At 40.7% G+C, this 27,525-nt stretch overlaps 1 protein-coding gene across 1 annotated transcript in view; it reads left to right on the forward strand.

Moving 5' to 3' along the window:
• The window catches only part of LRP1 (LDL receptor protein 1), a 1,167,923-nt gene that overhangs the window by 344,030 nt on the left and 796,368 nt on the right, over positions 1–27,525 (forward strand). Inside the window, exons 10-12 of the mRNA XM_071663699.1 lie at positions 5,480–5,705; positions 13,784–13,958; positions 19,548–19,679. Coding sequence (XP_071519800.1) covers positions 5,480–5,705; positions 13,784–13,958; positions 19,548–19,679 — 533 coding nt within the window. The remainder of the gene's footprint in view (positions 1–5,479; positions 5,706–13,783; positions 13,959–19,547; positions 19,680–27,525) is intronic.

Genomic DNA, 27,525 nt, shown 5'->3' on the forward strand with positions numbered 1-27,525 from the left:
TGGAAAGTTGTGTGGGGCCTGGATGTGGAAAGGGAGCTGTGGTTTCGGGCATTATTGCATGACAGCTGGAGACTGAGTGTGAACGAATGGGCCTTTGTTATCTTTTCCTAGTGCTACCTCGCACACGAGGGGAGGGGGATGTATTCATGTGTGGCAGGTGGCGATGGGAATGAATAGGGCAGGCAGTGTGAATTGTGTGCATGGGTATATATGTATGTGTCTGTGTGTGTATATATATGTTACATTGAGATGTATGGGTGTGTATGTTTGCGTGTGTGGACGTTTGTGTATATACATGTGTATGGGGGTGGGTTGGGCCATTTCTTTCTCTGTTTCCTGCGCTACCTTGCAATGTGGGAGTACAGCGACAAAGTATGAAAATAAATATAAAGGAGGTTTCCAGCCCCCTGCTCCCACCCCCTTTAGTTTTCTTCTACAACACAAACATACCCATTTTTGCTTTCCGAGATAACATTCTCACCTTCCACACATTTTTCAACGCTCCCAGAACTTTCGCCCCTTCTCCCACTCTATAACTCACTTCCGCTTCAGTGGCTCTATCCACTGCCAAATCCACTCCCATTTATCTAAAACACTTCATTTCCTCCAGTTATTCTCCATTCAAACTTACCTCCCAGTTGACTTGTCCCTCAACCCTACTGTACCTAATAACCTTGCACTTATTCACATTCACTCTCAACTTTCTTCTTTCACACACTTTACCAAACTCAGTCACCAGTTTATACAGTTTCTTACCCGAATCATCCACCAGCACTGTATCATCAGCGAACAACAACTGACTCATTTCCCAAGGTCTGTCATCCATAACAGACTTCATACTTGCCCTCTCTTCAAAACTCTTGCATTCACCTCTCTAACAACCCCATCAATAAACAAATTAGACAACCTTGGAGACATCATATATATATATATATATATTTTTTTTTTTTTTTATTTATTATACTTTGTCGCTGTCTCCCGCGTTTGTGAGGTAGCGCAAGGAAACAGACGAAAGAAATGGCCCAACCCCCCCCCATACACATGTATATACATACGTCCACACACGCAAATATACATACCTACACAGCTTTCCATGGTTTACCCCAAACGCTTCACATGCCCTGCCTCAATCCACTGACAGCACGTCAACCCCGGTATACCACATCGCTCCAATTCACTCTATTCCTTGCCCTCCTTTCACCCTCCTGCATGTTCAGGCCCCGATCACACAAAATCTTTTTCACTCCATCTTTCCACCTCCAATTTGGTCTCCCTCTTCTCCTTGTTCCCTCCACCTCCGACACATATATCCTCTTGGTCAATCTTTCCTCACTCATCCTCTCCATGTGCCCAAACCACTTCAAAACACCCTCTTCTGCTCTCTCAACCACGCTCTTTTTATTTCCACACATCTCTCTTACCCTTACATTACTCACTCGATCAAACCACCTCACACCACACATTGTCCTCAAACATCTCATTTCCAGCACATCCATCCTCCTGCGCACAACTCTATCCATAGCCCATCGCCTCGCAACCATACAACATTGTTGGAACCACTATTCCTTCAAACATACCTATATTTGCTCTCCGAGATAATGTTCTCGACTTCCACACATTCTTCAAGGCCCCCAGGATTTTCGCCCCCTCCCCCACCCTATGATCCACTTCCGCTTCCATGGTTCCATCCGCTGCCAGATCCACTCCCAGATATCTAAAACACTTCACTTCCTCCAGTTTTTCTCCATTCAAACTCACCTCCCAATTGACTTGACCCTCAACCCTACTGTACCTAATAACCTTGCTCTTATTCACATTTACTCTTAACTTTCTTCTTCCACACACTTTTCCAAACTCAGTCACCAGCTTCTGCAGTTTCTCACATGAATCAGCCACCAGCGCTGTATCATCAGCGAACAACAACTGACTCACTTCCCAAGCTCTCTCATCCCCAACAGACTTCATACTTGCCCCTCTTTCCAAAAACTCTTGCATTTACCTCCCTAACAACCCCATCCATAAACAAATTAAACAACCATGGAGACATCACACACCCCTGCCGCAAACCTACATTCACTGAGAACCAATCACTTTCCTCTCCTCCTACACGTACACATGCCTTACATCCTCGATAAAAACTTTTCACTGCTTCTAACAACTTTCCTCCCACACCATATATTCTTAATACCTTCCACAGAGCATCTCTATCAACTCTATCATATGCCTTCTCCAGATCCATAAATGCTACATACAAATCCATTTGCTTTTCTAAGTATTTCTCACATACATTCTTCAAAGCAAACACCTGATCCACACATCCTCTACCACTTCTGAAACCACACTGCTCTTCCCCATATATATATATATATATATATATATATATATATATATATATATATATATATATATATATTTTTTTTTTTTTTTTCATACTTTGTCGCTGTCTCCCGCGTTTGCGAGGTAGCGCAAGGAAACAGACGAAAGAAATGGCCCAACCCCCCCCATACACATGTATATACATACGTCCACACACGCAAATATACATACCTACACAGCTTTCCATGGTTTACCCCAGACGCTTCACATGCCTTGATTCAATCCACTGACAGCACGTCAACCCCGGTATACCACATCGCTCCAATTCACTCTATTCCTTGCCCTCCTTTCACCCTCCTGCATGTTCAGGCCCCGATCACACAAAATCTTTTTCACTCCATCTTTCCACCTCCAATTTGGTCTCCCTCTTCTCCTCGTTCCCTCCACCTCCGACACATATATCCTCTTGGTCAATCTTTCCTCACTCATTCTCTCCATGTGCCCAAACCACTTCAAAACACCCTCTTCTGCTCTCTCAACCACGCTCTTTTTACTTCCACACATCTCTCTTACCCTTACGTTACTCACTCGATCAAACCACCTCACACCACACATTGTCCTCAAACATCTCATTTCCAGCACATCCATCCTCCTGCGCACAACTCTATCCATAGCCCACGCCTCGCAACCATACAACATTATTGGAACCACTATTCCTTCAAACATACCCATTTTTGCTTTCCGAGATAATGTTCTCGACTTCCACACATTCTTCAAGGCCCCCAGAATTTTCGCCCCCTCCCCCACCCTATGATCCACTTCCGCTTCCATGGTTCCATCCGCTGCCAGATCCACTCCCAGATATCTAAAACACTTCACTTCCTCCAGTTTTTCTCCATTCAAACTCACCTCCCAATTGACCCGACCCTCAACCCTACTGTACCTAATAACCTTGCTCTTATTCACATTTACTCTTAACTTTCTTCTTCCACACACTTTTCCAAACTCAGTCACCAGCTTCTGCAGTTTCTCACATGAATCAGCCACCAGCGCTGTACAAAGGCAAAGGGGATAAGAGGGAGTGCTCAAATTACATAGGTGTAAGTTTGTTGAGTATGCCTGGTAAATTATATGGGAGGGTATTGATTGAGAGGGTGAAGGCATGTACAGAGCATCAGATTGGGGAAGAGCAGTGTGGTTTCAGAAGTGGTAGAGGATGTGTTGATCAGGTGTTTGCTTTGAAGAATGTATGTGAGAAATACTTAGAAAAGCAAATGGATTTGTATGTAGCATTTATGGATCTGGAGAAGGCATATGATAGAGTTGATAGAGATGCTTTGTGGAAGGTTATATCGTGTGGGAGGCAAGTTGTTAGAAGCAGTGAAAAGTTTTTATCGAGGATGTGAGTCATGTGTACGTGTAGGAAGAGAGGAAAGTGTTTGGTTCTCAGTGAATGTAGGTTTGCGGCAGGGGTGTGTGATGTCTCCATGGTTGTTTAATTTGTTTATGGATGGGGTTGTTAGAGAGGTGAATGCAAGAGTTTTGGAAAAATGGGCAAGTATGAAGTCTGTTGTGGATGAGAGAGCTTGGGAAGTAAGTCAGTTGTTGTTCGCTGATGATACAGCGCTGGTGGCTGATTCATGTGAGAAACTGCAGAAGCTGGTGACTGAGTTTGGTAAAGTGTGTGAAAGAAGAAAGTTAAGAGTAAATGTGAATAAGAGCAAGGTTATAAGGTACAGTAGGGTTGAGGGTCAAGTCAATTGGGAGGTAAGTTTGAATGGAGAAAAACTGGAGGAAGTAAAGTGTTTTAGATATCCAGGAGTGGATCTCTCAGCGGATGGAACCATGGAAGCGGAAGTGGATCATAGGGTGGGGGAGGGGGCAAAAATCCTGGGAACATTGAAGAATGTGTGGAAGTCGAGAACATTATCTCGGAAAGCAAAAATGGGTATGTTTGAAGGAATAGTGGTTCCAACAATGTTGTATGGTTGCGAGGCGTGGGCTATGGATAGAGTTGTGCGCAGGAGGATGGATGTGCTGGAAATGAGATGTTTGAGGACAATATGTGGTGTGAGGTGGTTTGATTGAGTAAGTAATGTAAGGGTAAGAGAGATGTGTGGAAATAAAAAGAGCGTGGTTGAGAGAGCAGAAGAGGGTGTTTTGAAATGGTTTGGGCACATGGAGAGAATGAGTGAGGAAAGATTGACCAAGAAGATATATGTGTCGGAGGTGGAGGGAACGAGGAGAAGTGGGAGACCAAATTGGAGGTGGAAAGATGGAGTGAAAAAGATTTTGAGTGATCGTGGCCTGAACATGCAGGAGGGTGAAAGGCGGGCAAGGAATAGAGTGAATTGGATTGATGTGGTATACCGGGGTTGACTTGCTGTCAGTGGATTGAATCAGGGCATGTGAAGTGTCTGGGGTAAACCATGGAAAGTTGTGTGGGGCCTGGATGTGGAAAGGGAGCTGTGGTTTCGGGCATTATTGCATGACAGCTGGAGACTGAGTGTGAACGAATGGGGCCTTTGTTATCTTTTCCTAGTGCTGCCTCGCACACGAGGGGGAGGGGGATGGTATTCCATGTGTGGCGATGGGAATGAATAGGGGCAGGCAGTGTGAATTGTGTGCATGGGTATATATGTATGTGTCTGTGTGTGTATATATATGTGTACATTGAGATGTATGGGTGTGTATGTTTGCGTGTGTGGACGTGTGTGTATATACATGTGTATGGGGGTGGGTTGGGCCATTTCTTTCTTCTGTTTCCTTGCGCTACCTCGCAAATGCGGGAGACAGCGACAAAGCAAAATAAATATAAAAAATAAATGGTTGAAAAGGTGGAGTTACTTAAAAAATTCGATAAAGGAACTTTGTAAAGACTTTGCGAGAGTACTATGAGATTGGATCATCAACTTTGTATGACTTAGGGGTCAATTTCTGTTTTCCAGCATTTTCTGTGGTCTGGCAGTGGCCAGATCCCAAGGTTACCGGATGAAAGAGGTACAACCAGTAATACCAATGTATACCTTTGTATATGATTAGTAAATGAGTTGCCTTTCTCTTGCATACTGATATGCTGAATTTTGTTAATCTGTGGTAAGGATGTAAAAAGATAGGAACTTTTTCTTGCAGAATTTATAATTACTCTTCATTATATTTGCAGGTACATGTTTTTCTCCAACTGGGGCACAATAGAACCAAAGCTGGAGCGGACCCTAATGGATGGAACTCAAAGACATCCAATTGTCCTCACAAAAATTGTTTACCCATTTGGTGTAACACTTGATTACCCCAATCAACATGTATATTGGGTTGATGGCTATTTGAGTCATGTTGAGAGGGTTGATTACAATGGAAATAACAGACGGATTATCATTAAATTAAAAACAGTAAGTATGATACATAATCATGATTAAAAGTTCATGTCTGTTCATTTTTACATAAGCCTTTTCTTATATTTAAGTCAGGATGGCATGAATATAACTTTCTCCAAACAGTGGAATAGCCACATATATTAGAATCACCTGATCTTGCAGCTTTGTTGCCTTCATGTATTGTCTTCAGTACCTTAGCACCCATTCACCTCTTTTGTATTTCAGAGTCATTTAATGATTATAAGTCCTTCATATATTCCATTGAATTTCTACTGTTACTACTTTCTCTATATGGTTTAGTCTTTGCACACATATGGAATTTAGTATTGTAATGTTATTCCTTACTCTTATGTGTCAGGCAGAATGGTGTTGGGCATCAATACTTTTTACCACTTAGGGAGCTTGGATTGGGGACCCCAGTTTTTCAAATTTACCTTTAATGAAAGGTGCATATATTGTAGCAGATGCTTACTTACTTCCTGGCTTTGGAGTCCCTTCTGTCCTTATAAGGATCCCCCAGCATTCAGGAAGCTGGCCACATCCACCAGTTGGAACCACAGGTCAAAAGGAGTTATGATGTTCTGTGTGCAGAAAGTGCTGGCCAGTTGAATGGTAAGTGGTCATTATCTACTTCATGGTAATTGAATCATAAGTAAGAAGGGTATATGTTGAAACAATCTTTTTAGTATTGTGGTGATGGATGATGTTGAACATATGCAGGAGAGTGTTACTCCTGTTTGTCTGTGGAATGTGGCTTCTAATGGGTGTATGTCTGGTGGGTTCGAGTGTAAGAATGAGTTAGGAAGTCATTTATTTAATGCTATTCTGGTTATTTCAGTGTTTATATGATTTGTCAGTGTTTTGTTTGTTAGGGATGGGGAATCTGCAAGTAGAGGTTTCTGAACTGTGAAGCACAGGTAAGATTTTTATTTCTACTTAGAGTTTGGTGGTTAATTTTATATTGGTGTGGGTGGGAGGGGTCTAGTGCTGTTCCAGAGAACATAGTGTTGAGTATGTTAACTTAGGACTGTATTGGGAGGATCTTTGTTTCATTGTATAGATGTTGAGTATTTGTGTGTTTTCGGCAGCCAATGATTGTTCTGAGTGCACTATTTTGTATGCTTTGCAGGTTTGTTATGTTTGCTTTTGAGGAGGTGGAAGACCAGGCAGATGGGGCATAGTTTAAAGTGGAGGTGATGGATTGTTTACATTGGATGTTGAATGATTCTTTTCCAGATCTGGTGCCAGTTAGTATTCTTAGGGCATTTATTTTGTGTGTTGCTTGTTTGTTGATGTTATTGGTAGGGGGGGGGGGGGGGGGGTGAATGTCATGTTTGTGTCTATGTTGTGCTTAGAATGGTAGGTGTTTTGTTTAGTGGGAGAAACTGTCAACTCAAGGTGCCTGGAGGGTGTGAGCTAGATTTGCAGATGTTTAGGGTGAAAAGAGCAATTGAAAGACTTCCCAGGAGATTTAGACATTCTGTTCTGGGTGAGTCATTGGTCCAGTTGTATAATTTAGTAATGCATGATTCTTGTTGCTACAGGGGTCAGGTCATTTTGATGTGATTATGATGTTACCTGCACATGAATGGACCCTGATTTTAAGGTCTGTCTGAAATAATAGGAAATCATATAGGAATAAATCAAAGAGAAATGGAGAAAGAACTGCCTCTTTTGGAATTCCATTTGTAGATTCTAAGTGTTTAAGAGGTGAAGCCATTGTGAGTAACTTGGACATAACAGATGGCTGTGAAACTGACCTGCCACTTTTTGTCTTTGGTGTAAAGGGTGAAGGTTAAGTATTTCTTGAGTGAATATATCCCACAAAACAGTATCAAATGATTTATTGATGTCCATTGCCAATAGTGCTGTGTGCAAGGGGGATTCCTGTTTGTTGAATCCATGTAGGTTACAATGTGTGAGGTCATTGTATAGCATGGTAGTAGACTGTGAATATATATTATCTTTTTTTTTTTCATACATATTCGCCATTTCTTGGGTTAGTGAGATAGCGTCAAGAAAAGAGAACTGAGCCGTAGAGGGAATATCCTCACTTAGCCCCCTTCCCTGTTCGTTCTTTCAGAAAATTAGAAACAAGAGGGGAGGATTTCCAGCTACCCGCTCCCTCCCCTATTGGTCGCCTTCTGCAACACGCAATTTGTATGTGGGACGTATTCTTTCTCCCCTATCTCCCCTAAAGGGATGGGAGCAGGGGGCTAGAAATCCTCCCCTCCTTGTATTTTAACTTTCTAAAAGGGGAAACAGAAGAAGGAGTCACGCGGGGAGTGCTCATCCTCCTCGAGGGCTCAAATTGGGGTGTCTTAAATGTGTGTGGATGTAACCAAGATGAGAAAAAAGGAGAGATGGGTAGTATGTTTGAGGAAAGAAACCTGGTTGTTTTATCTCTGAGTGAAACGAAGCTCTAGGGTAAAGGGGAAGAGTGGTTTGGGAATGTCTTGGGAGTAAAGTCAGGGGTTAGTGAGAGGATGAGAGCAAGGGAAGGAGTAGCACTACACCTGAAACAGGAGTTGTGGGAGTATGTGATAGAGTTTAAGAAAGTAAACTCTAGATTGATATGGGTAAAACTGAAAATGGATGGAGAGAGATGATTGATTATCGGTGCATATGTACCTGGGCATGAGAAGAAAGATCATGAGAGGCAAGTGTTTTGGGAGCAGCTGAGTGAGTGTGTTTTGATGCACAAGACTGGGTTATAGTGATGGGTGATTTGAATGCAAAGGTGAGTAATTGGTATACATAGGGTGTTCAGTGTTGTAAATGGCAATGGTGAAGAGCTTGTAGATATATGTGCTGAAAAAGGACTGGTGATTGGGAATACCTGGTTTAAAAAGCGAGGTATACATAAGTATATGTATGTAAGTAGGAGAGATGGCCAGAGAGCATCATTGGATTATGTGTTAATTGATAGGCGCGCAAAAGAGAGACTTTTGGATGTTAATGTGCTGAGAGGTGCAACTGGAGGGATGTCTGATCATTATCTTGTGGAGGCAAAGATGAAGATTTGTTGAGGTTTTCAGAAAAGAAGAGAGAATGTTGGGGTGAAGAGAGTGGTGAGAGTAATTGACCTTAGGAAGGAGACTTGTGCGAGGAAGTACCAGGAGAGACTGAGTACAGAATGGAAAAAGGTGAGAACAAAGGAGGTAAGGGGAGTGGGGAAGGAATGGGATGTATTTAGGGAAGCAGCGATGGCTTGTGCAAAAGATGCTTGTGGCATGAGAAGCGTGGGAGGTGGGCAGATTAGAAAGGGTAGTGAGTGGTGGGATGAAGAAGTAAAATTACTAGTGAAAGAGAAGAGAGAGGCATTTGGACAGTTTTTGCTGGGAAATAATGCAAATGAGTGGGAGATGTATAAAAGAAAGGGGCAGGAGGTCAAGAGAAAGGTGCAAGAGGTGAAAAAGGGGGCAAATGAGAGTTGGGGTGAGAGAGTATCATTAAATTTTAGGGAGAATAAAAAGATGTTTTAGAAGGAGGTAAATAAAGTGCGTAAGACAAGGGAACAAATGGGAACTTCTGTGAAGGGGGCTAATGGGGAGGTGATAACAAGTAGTGGTGATGTGAGAAGGAGATGGAGTGAATATTTTGAAGGCTTGTTGAATGTGTTTGATGATAGAGTGGCAGATATAGGGTGTTTTGATCGAAGTGGTGTGCAAAGTGTGAGGGTTAGGGAAAATTGTTTGGTAATGGTAAACAAAGAAGAGGTGGTAAAAGCTTTGCGGAAGATGAAAGCCGGCAAGGCAGCGGGTTTGGATGGTATTGCAGTGGAATTTATTAAAAAAGGGGGTGACTGTGTTGTTGACTGGATGGTAAGGTTATTTAATGTATGTATGACTCATGGTGAGGTGCCTGAGGATTGGCGGAATACTTGCATAGTGCCATTGTACAAAGACAAAGGGGATAAAAGTGAGTGCTCAAATTACAGAGGTACAAGTTTGTTGAGTATTCCTGGTAAATTATATGGGAGGGTAATGATTGAGAGGGTGAAGGCATATACAAAGCATCAGATTGATGAAGAGCAGTGTGGCTTCGGAAGTGGTAGAGGATGTGTTGATCAGGTGTTTGCTTTGAAGAATATATGTGAGAAATACTTAGAAAAGCAAATGGATTTGTATGTAGCATTTATGGATCTGGAGAACGCATATGATAGAGTTGATAGAGATGCTCTGTGGAAGGTATTAAGAGTATATGGTGTGGGAGGCAAGTTGTTAGAAGCAGTGAAAAGTTTTTATCAAGGATGTAAGCCATGTTTATTTGTAGGAAGAGAGGAAAGTGATTGGTTCTCAGTGAATGTTGGTTTACAGCAAGGGTGTGTGGTATCTCCATGGCTGTTTAATTTGTTTATGGATGGGGTTGTTAGGGATTTGAATGCAAGAGTTTTGGAAAGAGGGGCAAGTATGCAGTCTGTTGTGGATGAGAGCTTGGGAAGTGAGTCAGTTGTTGTTCACTGATGATAAAGCGTTGGTGGCAGATTCGTGTGAGAAACTGCAGAAACTAGTGACTTGAGTTTGGTAAAGTGTGTGAAAGAAGGAAACTGAGAGTAAATGTGAATAAGAGCAAGGTTATTAGGTACAGTAGGGTTGAGGGACAAGTCAATTGGGAGGTAAGTTTGAATGGAGAAAAACTGGAGGAAGTGAAGTGTTTTAGATATCTGGGAGTGGATTCTTACCACACATCTCTCTTACCCTTACGTTACTTACTCAATCAAACCACCTCACACCACACATTGTCCTCAAACATCTCATTTCCAGCACATCCATCCTCCTGCACACAACTCTATCCATAGCCCACGCCTCGCAACCATACAACATTGTTGGAACCACTATTCCTTCAAACATACCCATTTTTGCTTTCCGAGATAATGTTCTCGACTTCCACACATTCTTCAAGGCTCCCAGGATTTTCGCCCCCTCCCCCACCCTATGATCCACTTCCACTTCCATGGTTCCATCCACTGCCAGATCCACTCCCAGATATCTAAAACACTTCACTTCCTCCAGTTTTTCTCCATTCAAACTTACCTCCCAATTGACTTGACCCTCAACCCTACTGTACCTAATTACCTTGCTCTTATTCACATTTACTCTTAACTTTCTTCTTTCACACACTTTACCAAACTCAGTCACCAGCTTCTGCAGTTTCTCACATGAATCAGCAAATAGATATATAGATAAAATATATATCTCATACTAACCTCCAACAGGCAGGATCAAACCTGGGACCCCTGTGCAGGAGGCTAGTCCCAGTTTCACTCCTGGCTGTTGGAGTTTATTATGTTATAGGGTAGTATGAGTTCATATGCACTATATACTATATACCAAACTCTCTCCCTGACTCTCTCACTTCGTACATCACCCCAACCAAAACACCTTACATCTGCTTTATCATCAAACACATCCAACAATCCTTCAAAATCCTGTTATCACTTCTGCTCTTGCCCCTTCACTGATGTTTCCATTTGTTCTCTTGTCATATGCATATTATGAACTCCTTCCAAATCATCTTTTTATTCTCCCTAAAGTTTACTGATACTCTATTACTCCTACTCTTATTTTCCCTCTTTTTCAATCCTTGCACCTTCCTCTTGACCTCTTGCCACTTTTTCTTATACATTTCCCAATCATCAGCACTCCTTCCTTGTTAGTATCTTTCAAACTTCATTGCGCCACTCACTTCCCTTTTTAATCTGCCCACCCCCACATTTCTTATGCCACATGCATCTTTTGCACACGCCATCACTGCTACCCTATATTCATCCCCTTCCTCACCCACTCCCCTCACTTCATTTGCTCTCACCTTTTGCCATTCTACAATAAATCTCTCCTGGTACTTCTGCCTACAAGTCTCCTTCCAGGGTCACTTACTCTCTCCACTCTCTTCTCCCCAACATTTTCTCTTCTTTTTTTGAAAACCTCTACAAATCTTCACCTTCACCTCGAGAAGATAGTGATCAGACATCCCCCCAGCTGCCTCTCTCAGCTCATTTACTTCCAAAAGTCTCTCTTTTACATGTATCTCAATTATTACGTAATCTAATAATGCCCATTGACCATCTCTTTTAGTCACACATATATACTTCAGTATGTTTCTTTTTAAACCAGGTATTTGCAATAGCCACTCTTTTTTCAGCACACAAATCCACGAGCTCTTCACCATTTCCATTCACAACACTGAATACCCCACGTGCTTCAGTTCTTCCCTCTACTGCCTCATTACTTACCTTTGCATTCAAATCACCCATCACTTATGCCTGGTCTCATTCACTAGATGCCCAAGCAGAGATACTGCTTTTAGGCATACACACCTGTAATGGATCAAGGATGATCTGGAAACAACCTTGTTGGACATCTTCCAACCACTGAAGGACTGCTTCCTGTAGCAGTCTCATTACTTTAAACGAGACACTTTTCCTTGCTTCCCATTGAGCACAGTCTTGAGGTATCCCCAGTCACTATGCTGAACCATGGTTCATACCTAAATGTTTTACACATTCACACACATTTTTCACTTGTGGAAGATGGTGGTATGGTCATCATCTCCCAGCTACTAATGTAAGCTATTGGCATTAGCCTTAACCCTAGACCACCAGTATACTTCTTCCTGCTGCCAAAGTGGCTTCACTAAAGGAGATTACACTATCAAATGCTCTTACTGTACTCAGTGGTACCACTTCTGCTAACCTTCATGCATCCTTACAAGACTACTCAGATCTTTGGACATGCAGGAACCACTCTTAAAGTAACTCATAAAACCGTTCACTCCCAGCTCAAACACTTAACAAACAATAACACAAAATGCTTGTTCTCACCTTTGCAAACAGACCTAATTACCCAACAGGACCTAAGCAAAACACTGAATATCTTGCAACGTAATGCCAATGGCATTTGAAACAGACACAGTGAAATACTCACCCATTTCAGAACATAATATCCACATAGCTCTCATTCAAGAAATGAGACTCACATCCAGATCCCTCCCTCCCACCTTCCTACAACTATATAACTGTAAGAGATGTTAGACAACACAGACAGGAGTAGGATTTATAACATCTGTTCAGCCAACAACACCATTCTCCCACACCACTGTGACTATAAAGCAGCTCACAGACAGTGACAACACCTTAGAAATACAGTCCTAGAGAATGAAACTTTATAGTACTAACTACAACATAATGAAGTTTTACATACCTTCCCCTCCATATGCCCATCCAGATAAACTCCTCAGCTGCAGAATCTGATCTGCATACCAGGTGAGATGTTATCTCCCAGGTAGCTGTTTCCACAACACCAACAACATTAGGTGCACTTTTCCTTATACAGTCCTTGTGTGTAGGTCAGGTTAGGTCAAAATAAGAGCTCTAGAGATGTATAACTTGATGTATAACTTGAATTTGAATTGGGAGGATAAGCAAAGTATGAAAACATAAGAATATGTAATGTGAAGAAATCATAAGATGACTTTTTAGGGTGGTATGGTCATGGAAAACATATGGAAGATGATAACCTGGTTAAGGAGGTACATGGTACTGGTAATACAGTTGAAGAAACAAGGAGGAAAGGTTAACCTTGGAAATCAATAGATGTTTTGATGAAGTTGATTTGGGATATGGGTACTTCTGATGAGAGTGCTAGAGGAAAGATTTATGAATGAATGCACTGGGGGCCTGTTGTGCACAGAGGTTGGGAAATATGGAGAAAATAGTCTCACTTGACAAATTAAGGTGCTGTGCTTAATGAAAAATAGAAAGCATTTTTTTTAAGTGTGGAAGTTCATGTTTTGCTTGACAATAATGGGTGTGGGTCGAACATATGTAGGAGTGACGTGAAGGGCTGTATGTGTTTGGTCCACCCTGTGAAATTTGAGTAGGATTATAATGATGATAGGTAGATAAAGGGAATTGATAAACAATTGAATACTGTGCTGTAGAGTAAGTTTGCACATTAATTCCTTGTCAATGTTAAAACTTCTTTGGCTTTGTTAAGGAGTAAGTTTATGCAGTTATATTTTGTCATTGTAAAAGTTTTTCTCATGAAATGCAAAAAATGGAAAGTGTACATATTAACTAATGTTTATTGCAGGATGAACGACCCTATGGTATATCAGTATTTGAGAATTCACTGTTTGTGACCAGCTGGAAGGATGACAGCATCAAGCAGATCGATAGATTTAACAGGCACAATGTTTCTACTTTTCACACAAACTTGACGGAGCCAATGCATGTTCATGTCTTCCATCGGCAGAGACAACCGGATGGTTTGTTTCATCTTTTTTTCCTTTATCATTAAGTTTATTGTAGTGTATGAAGATAGCATGAAATATAAGACAAAGCTGACCTTTTGTGGAAGGTAGAAGACCTCAGTTTTGCAAACTTAATTTGCACCAAAGGTTGCCTGTAAACATTTGATGATTGATAAATAGGTAGAATAATAGTTATTCTTTCAAAAGATTTGATAGAATTTGTAAATTTAATTGATTTACATATTTTCCCAATAAAATACATGTGATATAATGAAAAAATTAGAAATTTATACACCTATTTTAGACAGTTGGTGATCAAGGGACACTAGCATTTACAACGCATTACCATATTTCAAGTTAATGAAACTACTTTTAGAATTTTTCACATGACGTGATGCATTAATGGGCTGCCCAGAGTCAAACGCATAGGTTCAAATCTTGGTTGCAGCACTCAATCCACAGTCAACCTAGCTGTACATCCACCCCAAGGTGTTGGTTGATAAAATGGGTGCCTGGCTCAGGCTAAGGGGCAGGAGCAGGGGGCTATAAACCTTCTCCTTGTAATTCATTTTTTAAAAGGGGAAACAGAAGAAGGAGTCAAATGGGGAAGTACTCATCCTCCTCGAAGGCTCAGATTGGAAACGTCTGAATGAGTGTGGATATAAGCAAGATAAGAATGGAGACATAGGTACCATGTTGAAGGAAAGAAACCTAATGTTCTGGCTCTGAATGAAATGAAGCTCAAGGGTAAAGAAGAACAGTTTGGAAAAGTCTTGGGAGTAAAGTCAGGGGTTGGTGAGAGGGCAAGAGCCAAGAGAGGAGTAGCACTATTCTTGAAGCAAGAGTTGTGGGAGTGTGTCACAGAGTGTAAGAAAGTAATTTCTAGATTGATGTGGGTAAAACTGAAATTGGATGGAGAGAGATGGGTGATTATTTGTGCTTATGCACCTGGTCATGAGAAGAAAGATCATGAGAGGCAAGTGTTTTGGGAGCACCTGAGTGAGTGTATCAGTAGCTTTGGTGCACGAGACTGGATATTAGTTATGGGTGATTTAAATGCGAAGGTGAGAAATGTGGCAGTTGCGGGTATAATTGGTGTACATGGGGTATTCAGTTTTGTGAAGGGAAATGGTGAAGAGCTTATTGATTTGTGTACTTAAAATAAGACTGGTGATTTTGAATACCTGGTTTAGAAAAAGAGATATACATAAGTATACGTATGTGAGTAGGAGAGATGGTCAAAGGGCATTATTGGATTATGTGTTAATTGATGGGCATGCTAAAGAGAAACATTTGGGTGTTAATATGTTGATGGGCAGCTGGAGGGATGTCTGATCACTATCTCGTGGAGGTGATGGTGAAGATTTGTAAGGGTTTTCGAAAATGAAGAGAGAATGTTGGGGAGAAGAGAGTGGTGAGAGTAAGTGAGCTTGGAAAGGAGACTTATATGAGGAAGTACCAGGAGAGATTGAGTGTAGAGTGGCAAAAGATGAGAGCAAACGATATGAGGAGAGTGGGTGAAGAATGGGATGAATTTAGGAAAGCAGTGATGGCATATGCAAAAGATGCATGTGGCATGAGAAAGGTGGGAAGTGGGCAGATTAGAAAGGGTAGTGAGTGGTGGGATGAAGAAGTAAAGTTGTTAGTGAAAGAGAAAACAGAGGCTTTTGAAAGATACTTACAAGAAAAGAGTGCAAATGACTGGGAAATGTATTAAAGAAAGAGGCAGGAGGTCAAGAGGAAGGTGCAAGGGTTGAGAAAGAATGCAAATATGAGTTGAGGTGAGAGAGTGTCATTAGATTTTAGGGAGAATAAAGAGATGTTTTGGAAGGAAGTAAATAACATGCGTAAGACAAGAGAACAAATGGGAACATCTGTGAAGCGGGCAAGGGGGGAAGTAGTAACAGGTAGTGATGAAGTGAGGAGATGGAGTAAGTATTTTGAAGGTTTGTTGAATCTGTTTGATGATAGAATGGCAGTTAAAAGATGTTTTGGTTGAGGTGATGTGTGAAGTGAGAGGGTCAGGGAAAATGGTTTGGTAAGGAGAGAAGAGGTAGTGAAAGCTTTGCAGATGAAATTTGGCAAGGCAGCGGGTTTGGATGGCATTGCAGTAGAATTCATTAAGAAAGGGGCTGGTTGTGTTGTTGATTGGTTGGTAATGATATTCATTGTATGTATGGATCAGAGTGAAGTGCCTGAGGATTGGCAGTATGCATGCATAGTACCATTGTGGGTGTTCACACTACAGTATTCCTGGGAAATTATGTGAGAAGGTATTGATTGAGAGGGTCAAGGCATGTACAGAGTATCAGATGGGAGAAGAGCAGTATGGTTTCAGAAGTGGTAGAGGATATGTGGATCAGGTGTTTGCTTTGAAGAATGCATGTGAGAAATGCTTTGAAAAACAGGTGGATTTGTATGTAGCATTCATGGATCTAGAGAAGGCATATGATAGGGTTGATAGAGATGCTGTGGGGAAGGTTTTAAGAATATATGGTGTAGGAGATAAGTTGCTAGAAGCAGTGAAAAATATTTACTATGGATGTAAGGCATGTTTACGAGTATGAAGAGAGTGATTGGTTCCCAATGAATATCAGTTTGTGGCAGGGGTGTGTGAAGTCCCCATGGTTGTTTAATTTGTTTATGGATAGGGTGGTTAGGGAGGTAAATGTAAGAGTTTTGGAGAGAGGGGCGAGTATGGAGTCTGTTGTAGATGAGAGGGCCTGGGAAGTGAGTCAGTTGTTGTTCACTGATGACAGCTCTGGTGGCTGATTCATATGAGAAACTGCACAAGTTGGTAACTAATTTTGGAAATGTGTGTGAAAGAAAAAAGTTGAGAGTCAATGTGAATAAGTTCAAGGTTATTAGGTTCATTAGGGTTGAGGGACAAGTTGATATTCATGCTTGCCTTTATCCATTCCTGGCGCCACCCCACCTCACAGGAAACAGCATCACCACCCTCTGCTTCATTGAGGTAGCACTCACATCCATTCTTTAGCTGTCATATGTAATGCATTGAAACCACAGCTCCCTATCCACATCCTGGCCCCATAGACCTTTGCATGGTTTACCCTAGACTTTTCACATGCCCTGTTTCAGTCCATTGACAACATGTCAAACCCAGTATACCACAGTGTTCCATATATGTATTCATTTATGTTTTATAATGCTTGATCGCTGTTTCCCGCATCAATGAAGTAGTGCCACGAAACAGACGAAGAAAGACCCATCCACTCATATATGCACACATATATACCTACACGGTCATGCACATACATATACATGCATATATACAAATCAACATATATGCATATACATACATGTACATACACATACACAGCCATATACATATATACCCATGCACATATTCATACTCACTTGCCTTCATCCATTCTTGGTGCCACCCTGCCCCACAGGAAACAGCATCACCACCTCCTGCATCAGCAAGGTAGCACCTGGAAACAAACAAAAAAGGCCACATTTATTCACACTCAGTTTGTAGCTGTCATGTTTAATGCACCAAAGCCACAACTCCCTATCCACATCCAGGCCTCACAGACCTTTCCATGGCTTACCCCACATGTTTCACATGCCCTAGTTCAGTCCATTGACAGCACGTCAACCCTGGAATATCACATCGTTCCAATTCACTCTAGTCCTTGCATGCCTCTCACCCTCTTGCATGTTCAGGTCCCAATCTTTAAAAATCTTTTTCACTCCATCCTTGCACCTCCAGTTTGGTCTCCCACTTCTTGTTCCCTCCACAACTGACACATATATCCTCTTTATCAACCAGTTCTCTCTCATTCTCTCCATATGTCCAAACCATTTCAACACACTCTCTTCTGTTTTCTCAACCACACTCTTTTTATTACCATACATCTCTCTTACCTTTTCATTACTTACTTGATCAAACCACCTCACACCTCGTATTGTCCTCAAACATTTCATTTCCATCACATCCACTCTCCTCCATACAACCCTATCTATAGCCCTTCAAACATGCCCATTTATGCTCTCTGAGACAACGTTCCCACCTTCCACACATTCTACATTGCTCTCAGAACCTTTGCCCCCTCTCCTGCTCTGTGACTCACTTTCATTTCCATGGTTTCATTTGCTGCTAAGTCCACTCCCAGATACCTAAAACACTTCACTTCCTCCAATTTTCCCCCATTCAAATTCATATCCCAACTACCTTGTCCCTCAATCCTGCTGAACGTAATAACCTTGCCTTTATTCACATTTACTCCCAACTTTCTCCTTTCACACACTTTTCCAAACTCAGTCACCAACTTCTGCAGTTTCTCACTTGAATCAGCCACCAGTGCTATATCATTGGTGAACAACAACTGACTCACTTCCCAGGCCCTCTCATCTCCAACAGACTGCATACTGTCCCCTCTCTTCAAAACTCTTGCATTTACCTCCCTAACCCCCATCCATAAACAGATTAACAACCATGGGGACATCACACACCCCTGCTGCAAACCGACATCCTCTCTTTTTACTCATACACATGCCTTACACACTTGATAAAACCTTTTCACTGCTTCTAGCGGCGTACCTCCCACACTGTATACTCTTAAGACCTTCCACAAAGCATCTCTATCCACCCTGTCATATGCCTTCTCCAGAATCCATAAATGCCACATACAAATCCATCTGTTTCTCTAAGTATTTCTCACACACATTCTTCAAAGCAAACACCTAATCCACACATTATCTACTATTTCTGAAACCACACTGCTTCTCCCCAATCTGATGCTCTGTACATGCCTTCACCCTCTCAATCAGTACCCTCCCATACAATTTTCCAGGAATACTCAACAAACTTATGCCTCTGTAGTTTGAACACTGACCTTTGTCCTCTTTGCCTTTGTACAGTGTTGCTATACATGCATTATATCTATATATGCCCCATCTGTAGGGAAGAGAAGAAACTACTGAGGTGTTTATGCACCAGCCACATTGAACAGAAAAAATCACTAAGGTTTATACACTCCAGCTGCAGTGAAAGGGTTAAAGTGATATTCTTATTATAGTTGGTCTTTGTAAATTTATCTCTAACCCTCCTCCTTCTTGTTGGTATGCTGTCATAGCTCATGGGACAATCTACACAAGAGAGAAAGAGATATTGATTATAAATTATGAAAAACTCTCACTTGGCTAATGTCTGGAAGTATTTTTTCAGTTTTTTCTCCTGCCCTTCCTTCCCCTTTCTCCTGAAAATTCTTTCTCTAACTGACTGTGACCACCTTAGGTTGACCTGTGTGTTTCAAGAATAATGAGAAGCTTCCTCATGAATGGTCTGGAGATGATAATGTCATTGCTGAGTGGAGATTGTTAATTGGTCTGAGGGCAGACCCAAGCCAAGCCATGCCATTAACTACTTAGTAGACAATTAATGAAGGGTGAAAAGCATATGTCTCACCAGTAAGATGAGGGGTTAAGAGTTCTAACCTCTTAAGGTCCAAGATATATTTTTTGGCTAATTGAACACAGCCCCAGGGAGAGATAGTTTTTCATATCGCTAAACTCGTATTTTGAACTATAAACTGTGTTAAGGTTTCTTCTCAAGACTATTTCTGTTTTGGTTTTCAGTTAAACATCCTTGTGGTGTACATAACGGAGGTTGTCAGCACATATGTATCCCACTTTGGACAGATGGCCAGGCAGTAGCTTCATGTCATTGCCAACCAGGACATGTTCTTGGCCCTGGGGGCTCTTGTGTAGGTAATGTATTTTAACGTATTTTCATCATAAGAAAGGAATGTTCACAAGAATAATAGTGAGATTATGTAGAATTTCATTTTGTGAGTGTACATGTTATTATTATCATTATCAAAATTTTAAGAATAGTAATGAAATACCACTTGTAAGTCAGTAAAAAAGTAGAAACAGTGGACTCCCCGTTCTTCTTGTTCCCTCCACTTTTGACACATATATCCTCTTTGTCAACCTTTCCTCTCTCAATCTTTCGATATTTATAATCATTTCAATGCACCCTCTTTTGCTCTCATAACCAAACTCTTTCTATCAGCAAACATCTCTCTTACCCTTTCATTACTTAATCAAACTACCTCACACCAAATGTTGTCCTCAGACATTTCATTTCCAACACATCCACCCTCCCCCTGCTCAACCTTATCTATATAGCCCATGCCATGCATCCATATAATGTTGTTGGGACTGCTATTAATTCAAAATGCCCATTTTTGCCCTCCTATGTGATGTTCTTTCTTTCTACATATTCTTCAGTGCTCCTTGAACCTTCACCCCCTCACCCATCCTATGACTGCCTTGTCCACTACCAGATATCTAAAACACTTCACTTCCTCCAGTGTTTATCATTTCAGACTCTTCCCAACTAAACTGTCCCTCAGTCCTTAAATCTAATAACCTTGATTTCATTCACATTCACACTCAACTTTATCCTTTCACACACTCATCCAAACTCAGTAACCAGTTTCTTCAGTGTCTCACTTGAATCCACAACCAGTGCTGTATTATCAGCAAACAACAACTGACTCACTTCCCAGGGCTTCTCATTCCCTCTCTCTGAGACTCTCACATTTATGTCTGTCACCTCCCCAATCTGTCAACAAATTAAGCAACTATAATGACATCTAACACCCCTGCTGTAAACCAACCTTCACTTGGAACCATTCCCACTTTTCTCTTTCTACTCTTACACGAGCCTTGCACCCTCGACCATAACTTCTCCCTGCTTCTAGTAGCTTTCCTCATTCCATATATTCTTAAGACCTTCCACAAAGCATCACTCAACCTTATCATGTGCCTTCACCAGATCCATAACTGCCACATACAAATCCATCTGTTTTTCTGTGTATTTCTCCCATTTTTCAAAGCAAACACCTGAACAACACATCCTCTACCATGTCTGAAACCACACTGCTCCTCCCCAATCTGGTAACCTTACCATGATCTATGCATACATTGAAAACTGTTACCAACCAGTCAACAACTATTACCCCCTTACTTCATAAATTCAATATCATCCACTCTAGCTTTCTAGCTTCATTTAATCTTCTGCAAGGCTTTCACCTTCTCATTGCTCCTTATCAAACTACTGTCCATGACTCTTTCACTTTGCATACCACCCTTACCCAAACACCCCACATCTGCCATTCTATCATCAAACACATTTAGCAATCCTTCAAAATACTCACTCCATCTCCTCCTCTATCTGTTGTCACTTCCCTTTTCAACCTTTTTACCATTGTTCCCATTTGTTCTCATGTCTTTCACACATTATTTACCTTCCTTAGAAACCTCTTATTTTTGCTAAAGTTTACTAATACTTGCTCACCCCTCTTATTTACCTTTTTTTTTTCAGCCTCTGTATCTTCCTGTTGACCTGCCATTTTCTCTTAATTCATTCCCCAGTCTTTTGCACTCCTTTCCTGTAAGTATTACCTGAATACCTCTCTTTCTCTTTCACTGGCAACTTTAATTTTTCATCCCACCAATCACTACCCTTTCTAATTTGTCCACCTCCCACTTTATGCATGTCCAAGGCACCTCCTGCACATGCCAGTGCTACTTCCCAAAATACTTCTCATGCCTCACCCACTGCTCTTGCATCATTTGCTCTCACCTTTTGCCATTCTACACTCATTCTCTCTTGGTGCTTCTTCACACAAACCTCTTTTGAAAGCTTGCTCTTAACACTGTCTTCTAACCAACATTTTTACCTCTTTTTTGAAAGCCTTTGCTAATCTTCACTCTCGCCCCGATGATATAGTGATCAGACATCCCACCAGCTGCCTGTATCAGCACAGTTCCCTCCAAAAGTCCCTCTTTTACATGCCTATCAGTTAATATGTAATCCAATAATACCCGGTGAATACCTTTTCTCCTCACATGTACATATTTTCAAAATGCATCCACTCTATCACACTTTCTCATTCATCCCTCAGCATTTCAGTCATAATCCCAGGTGCCTTTCCTTGTTTTTAAATCAGGTATTTCTAATCACCAGTCCTTTTCCAGCACACAACTCGACAAGCTGTTCACCATTTCCATTTATAACACTGAATAATCCATGCCTCCACAATTATTCCCTCAACTGCCACATTACATACCTTCGCATTTGAATAACTTATCAGTGATACCCAATCTCTTACATCAGAACTGTTGGACACATTCACTCAACTGCTCCCAAAACACTTGCCTTTTATTATCTTTCTTCTCATTCCCAGGTGCATTAGCACTATTATTCACCCATATCTTGCCATCTACTTTTATTATTTAAGAAGATATCTTTACAAAGGATGCTTACTTTTACCATATTCATAAAACTGATAAACAATTGATGAAGTAATACTTCTCACAATGTCCCAAAACAGCATAGTAATAGCATGATGTTCCTTACCTCTCCCTCCAGACCTATTTTTACACAGTACAGGTACACCACCGAATTTCCAGCAACTGATGGTTCGGCACCTCCTTTAGTCCAGACAAAATTACATCAGGGAACTTGAAATTACCACAGCCACCAGACTATTTTACTGGGCGGCTACAGATGGCATTGTTTGTAGGGTTCGCTTATTAACTTTCTTTACACTGCACTTGTTGGTGGTGATACCACAATTCTGTAAGATTCTCAGCTTATTTTGCTTAAATTTAACACTAGCTGTGGTTTCTGAGACATAAGAGAGTGTCAGTCATGGTGTCAAACATAAACCAGTCCATATTGATCCAAGATAAAGTAGAACTGTTGAAAAGATGGGCTGTGGTTTCGGTGCGTGAGCTGTGTGACATCTGCAGTATTGGTTCATCAACTGTTTATGATATAAATAAGCAAAGGGAGGAAATATTGAAATTCTATGCAGACAGTGATTCCAAGAAGCAAATGATTAGAAAAACTATGAAAGATGGCAAGAGTACTGAGCACTATTGAGTGATGATGGAATGGTTTTGACAGCATAGGAGTGATGGAGTGGACTTGTCAGGTAGCATGATAATGGACTAGACTAAGTTGTTCCATAAAGAACATGAATTACAACATGAGCGTGACTATAGTGGAGGATGGATTCACAGATTCAAAAAGCGCCATAGAATTTCCATGAATAGAGTGTGTGGAGAAAAGCGGTCTGCAAACCACGAAGGAGCTGCCAAGTATATGGATGAATTTGCGAAATTCATAGCTGACGATCATATTAGTCCTAAGCAGGTGTATAATGCAGATGAAACTGCATTATTCTGGCAATGCACACCTAGGGAAACACTAACAATAGAAAACGAAGAAGACCCCACAGGATTCAAAAAATCTAAGGACAGACTTACCATCTTAGGGTGCTCAAACATTTAATATTTGTTTAATTTATACTTCTCGCAGTTCATGGTATACTTTAGACTCATGGGAGATGTATAATTAGTGGGTTAGAGGCATGTTGATGAATTATTATTATGTGACCATGGTTGGTCCGGCAAAATGGTTAATCCGGAAAGGCTTTGGAACCAAGAGTGCCAGAAAATAGGTGGTGTACCTGTACTAATTAGGATCAGTTCTGTCAGGTGCACATCTAGGATGAGAGAGAGAGAGAGAGAGAGAGAGAGAGAGAGAGAGAGAGAGAGAGAGAGAGAGAGAGAGAGAGAGAGAGAGAGAGAGCAAATCATGAACTATCATGGGAACGAACTGTGAACTTTCAAGATGGGTTTGATTATGAACTCTCCAAGGCAATGGTGAAAAGCTCAAAATAAGAATGGTATGCAAAAACATGGTGTAATTTACAGAACTTAACCATCTTTTAGTTATTTGAATGTTAATGTCGATAACTAATACCCATCAAATGCTAGTATAATTGAATGCAGCCATTGTTCAGAAGTTTATTGTGAGACCATCAACAAGTTTTGAGTGAGAATGAATTTGTTATATAATATAAAAAGCTGATGGCACTAGTCAAGGAAGTTTTGTTCAATTACTAATTTATATTCTTTTTCCAAGGGAGAGAATCTTTTATGACTTTGTCACTTTTTGGGGGAAAGTAGTGAAATTGAGAAGGTTATTTCATCAGTCATTAATGTAATGTTATTAATCATTAATAGTGAGTCATTTTATTGCATGTTATATAACTCAAAGGAGGGTGACTGCCTCATGTAATAGAATGTTATTAATCATTGATAATGAGTCATTTTATTGCATGTTATATAACTCAAAGGAAGATGACTGCCCCTATCAACCTCAATAAATCATTTAAAAACACCCTCCCCATACAGTATATATAGGTTATTACAAAGGCAGTTTATTTTGTTTCATAATATGCAAAATGCCCTGTGCACATTGTTGCCAGATTTTCTCATGTTATCATTATGAAATTATAAAATTGTTCTGTAACCATTTCACAAGATTTTTATAAAATGCAGTACTGTATTTTGATTGATATCAATGTAAACCACACGCTTTTCTGTATATCATGAAAATAAGAGATTAATAAATGGAACTTCCTGTTGTAAACATACATTAAAATGCTCAACTTTGTGAATTAAGTAAGAGTGCCAACAATGTAGTGTTTTCATAGCATGTGCCTGTCCATGCATCTGGGAGTAACTCAAATAACAATAATGGTGTGGCTTTCCTTCTGTGCTTTCTTCCTTTCCGTAGTGGTCTGACTTAAAACTGGATGTGTTGATGTGATATTAGAGTAGATCAAGTCATATCAGTAAATTTGAAGTGATCTGTTTATTCATGATGATAATCTTTTATATATTTAACCATCACATAGAACAGGACATGTGAGAAATTATGTCTAGCAGTATTCCCCAGGAGCATAAATATGACATTAGATTTAAAGTAAAGTAGCTTCATTTAGTTTCACTTAGAGTAACTCATTGTAGGAACTTGTATAATACATCTGTTAAGGAGGTCCTGTACATTTCATGTAAGGCAATGAATAATTTTGTTGTTCTGTTGTAATTACAACACCTTTATTTTTTCTTTCGTTATTCATGATGACAGTTGTATTTAACCAAACACACACAAGTGCGTATGTGAAACACTAAGTCCAGAAATATTATTCTTGAGCATATGTATAATATTAGATTAAAGTTTGCTTCATTTAAAGTAAGTTGATTTATTCATTTATTTATTCATTATACTTTGTCGCTGTCTCCCGCGTTAGCGAGGTAGTGCAAGGAAACAGACGAAAGAATGGCCCAACCCACCCACATACACATGTATATACACACACGTCCACACACGCACATATACATACCTATACATATCAATGTATACATGTATATATATACACACACAGACATATACATATATACACATGTACATAATTCATACCGTTTGCCTTTATTCATTCTCGTCGCCACTCCGCCACACATGAAATGACAACCCCCTCCCCCCGCGTGTGTGCAAGGTAGAACCAGGAAAAGACAACAAAGGCCAATAAGAGTAATATGTTTCAGGAACATATATTGTATAATGCATTTATTGAGGAATTTTTCAGGAACATATATTGTATAATGCATGTATTGAGGAGGTCCTGTACATTTTCATGTAAAGCAGTAAAAAGTTTCTTGTTCTGTTGTAAATACAACACTTTTATTGGTTTTTATTTTCCAGTAGTCAATTTTTTATCCTTTCGTGTTTGGAAAATATTTTCATGCAGCATAATCAGGTTCCCTCCCCTCCTTGTATTTTAACTTTCTAAAAGGGGAAACAGAAGAAGGAGTCACGCGAGGATTGCTCATCCTCCTCGAAGGCTCAGATTGAGGTGTCTAAATGTGTGTGGATGTAACCAAGATGAGAAAAAAGGAGAGATAGGTAGTATGTTTGAGGAAAGGAACCTGGATGTTTTGGCTCTGAGTGAAATGAAGCTCAAGGGTAAAGGGGAAGAGTGGTTTGGGAATGTCTTGGGAGTAAAGTCAGGGGTTAGTGAGAGGACAAGAGCAAGAGAAGGAGTAGCACTGCTCATGAAACAGGAGTGATGGGAGTATGTGATAGAGTGTAAGAAAGTAAATTCTAGATTGATATGGGTAAAACTAAAAGTTGATGGAGAGAGATGGGTGATTATTGGTGCATATGCACCTGGGCATGAGAAGAAAGATCATGAGAGGCAAGTGTTTTGGGAGCAGCTGAATGAGTGTGTTAGTGGTTTTGATGCACGAGACCGGGTTATAGTGATGGGTGATTTGAATGCAAAGGTGAGTAATGTGGCAGTTGAGGGAATAATTGATATACATGGGATGTTCAGTGTTGTAAATGGAAATGGTGAAGAGCATGTATATTTATGTGCTGAAAAAGGACTGGTGATTGGGAATACTTGGTTTAAAAAGAGAGATATACATAAGTATACGTATGTAAGTAGGAGAGATGGCCAGAGAGTGTTATTGGATTACGTGTTAATTGAATGGCTTGCGAAAGAGAGACTTTTGGATGTTAACGTGCTGAGAGGTGCAACTGTAGAGATGTCTGATCATTATCTTGTGGAAATCAAGGTGAAGATTTGTAGAGGCTTTCAGAAAAGAAGAGAGAATGTTTGGGTGAAGAGAGTGGTGAGAGTAAGTGAGCTTGGGAAGGAGACTTGTGTGAGGAAGTACCAGGAGAGACTGAGTACAGAATGGAAAAAGGTGAGAACAAAGGAGGTAAGGGGAGTGGGGGAGGAATGGGATGTGTTTAGGGAAGCAATGATGGCTTGCGCAAAAGATGCTTGTGGCATGAGAAGCGTGGGAGGTGGGCAGATTAGAAAGGGTAGTGAGTGGTGGGATGAAAAAGTAAGATTATTAGTGAAAGAGAAGAGAGAGGCATTTGGACGATTTTTGCAGGGAAGAAATGCAAATGAGTGGGAGATGTATAAAAGAAAGAGGCAGGAGGTCAAGAGAAAGGTGCAAGAGGTGAAAAAGAGGGCAAATGAGAGTTAGGGTGAGAGAGTATCATTATATTTTAGGGAGAATAAAAAGATGTTTTGGAAGGAGTTAGATAAAGTGCTTAAGACAAGGTAACAAATGGGAACATGACTGAAGGGGGCTAATGGGGAGGTGATAACAAGTAGTGGTGATGTGAGAAGGAGATGGAGTGAGTATTTTGAAGGTTTGTTGAATGTGTTTGATGATAAAGTGGCAGATATAGGGTGTTTTGGTCGAGGTGGTATGCAGAGTGAGAGGATTAGGGAAAATGATTTGGTAAACATGGAAGAGGTAGTAAAAGCTTTGCGGAAGATGAAAGCCGGCAAGGCAGCGGGTTTGGATGGTATTGCAGTGGAATTTATCAAAAAAGGGGGTGACTGTATTGTTGACTGGTTGGTAAGGATATTTAATGTATGTATGATTCATGGTGAGGTGCCTGAGGATTGGCGGAGTGCTTGCATAGTGTCAATGTACAAAGGCAAAGGGGATAAGAGTAAGTGCTCAAATTACAGAGGTATAAGTTTGTTGAGTATTCCTGGGAAATTATATGGGAGGGTATTGATTGAGAGGGTGAAGGCATATGCAGAGCATCAGATTGGGGAAGAGCAGTGTGGTTTCAGAAGTGGTAGAGGATGTGTGGATCAGGTGTTTGCTTTGAAGAATGTATGTGAGAAATACTTAGAAAAGCAAATGGATTTGT

The sequence above is a fragment of the Panulirus ornatus genome, chromosome 1 (assembly GCF_036320965.1).
Source record: "Panulirus ornatus isolate Po-2019 chromosome 1, ASM3632096v1, whole genome shotgun sequence".
Classification (NCBI taxonomy): domain Eukaryota; kingdom Metazoa; phylum Arthropoda; class Malacostraca; order Decapoda; family Palinuridae; genus Panulirus; species Panulirus ornatus.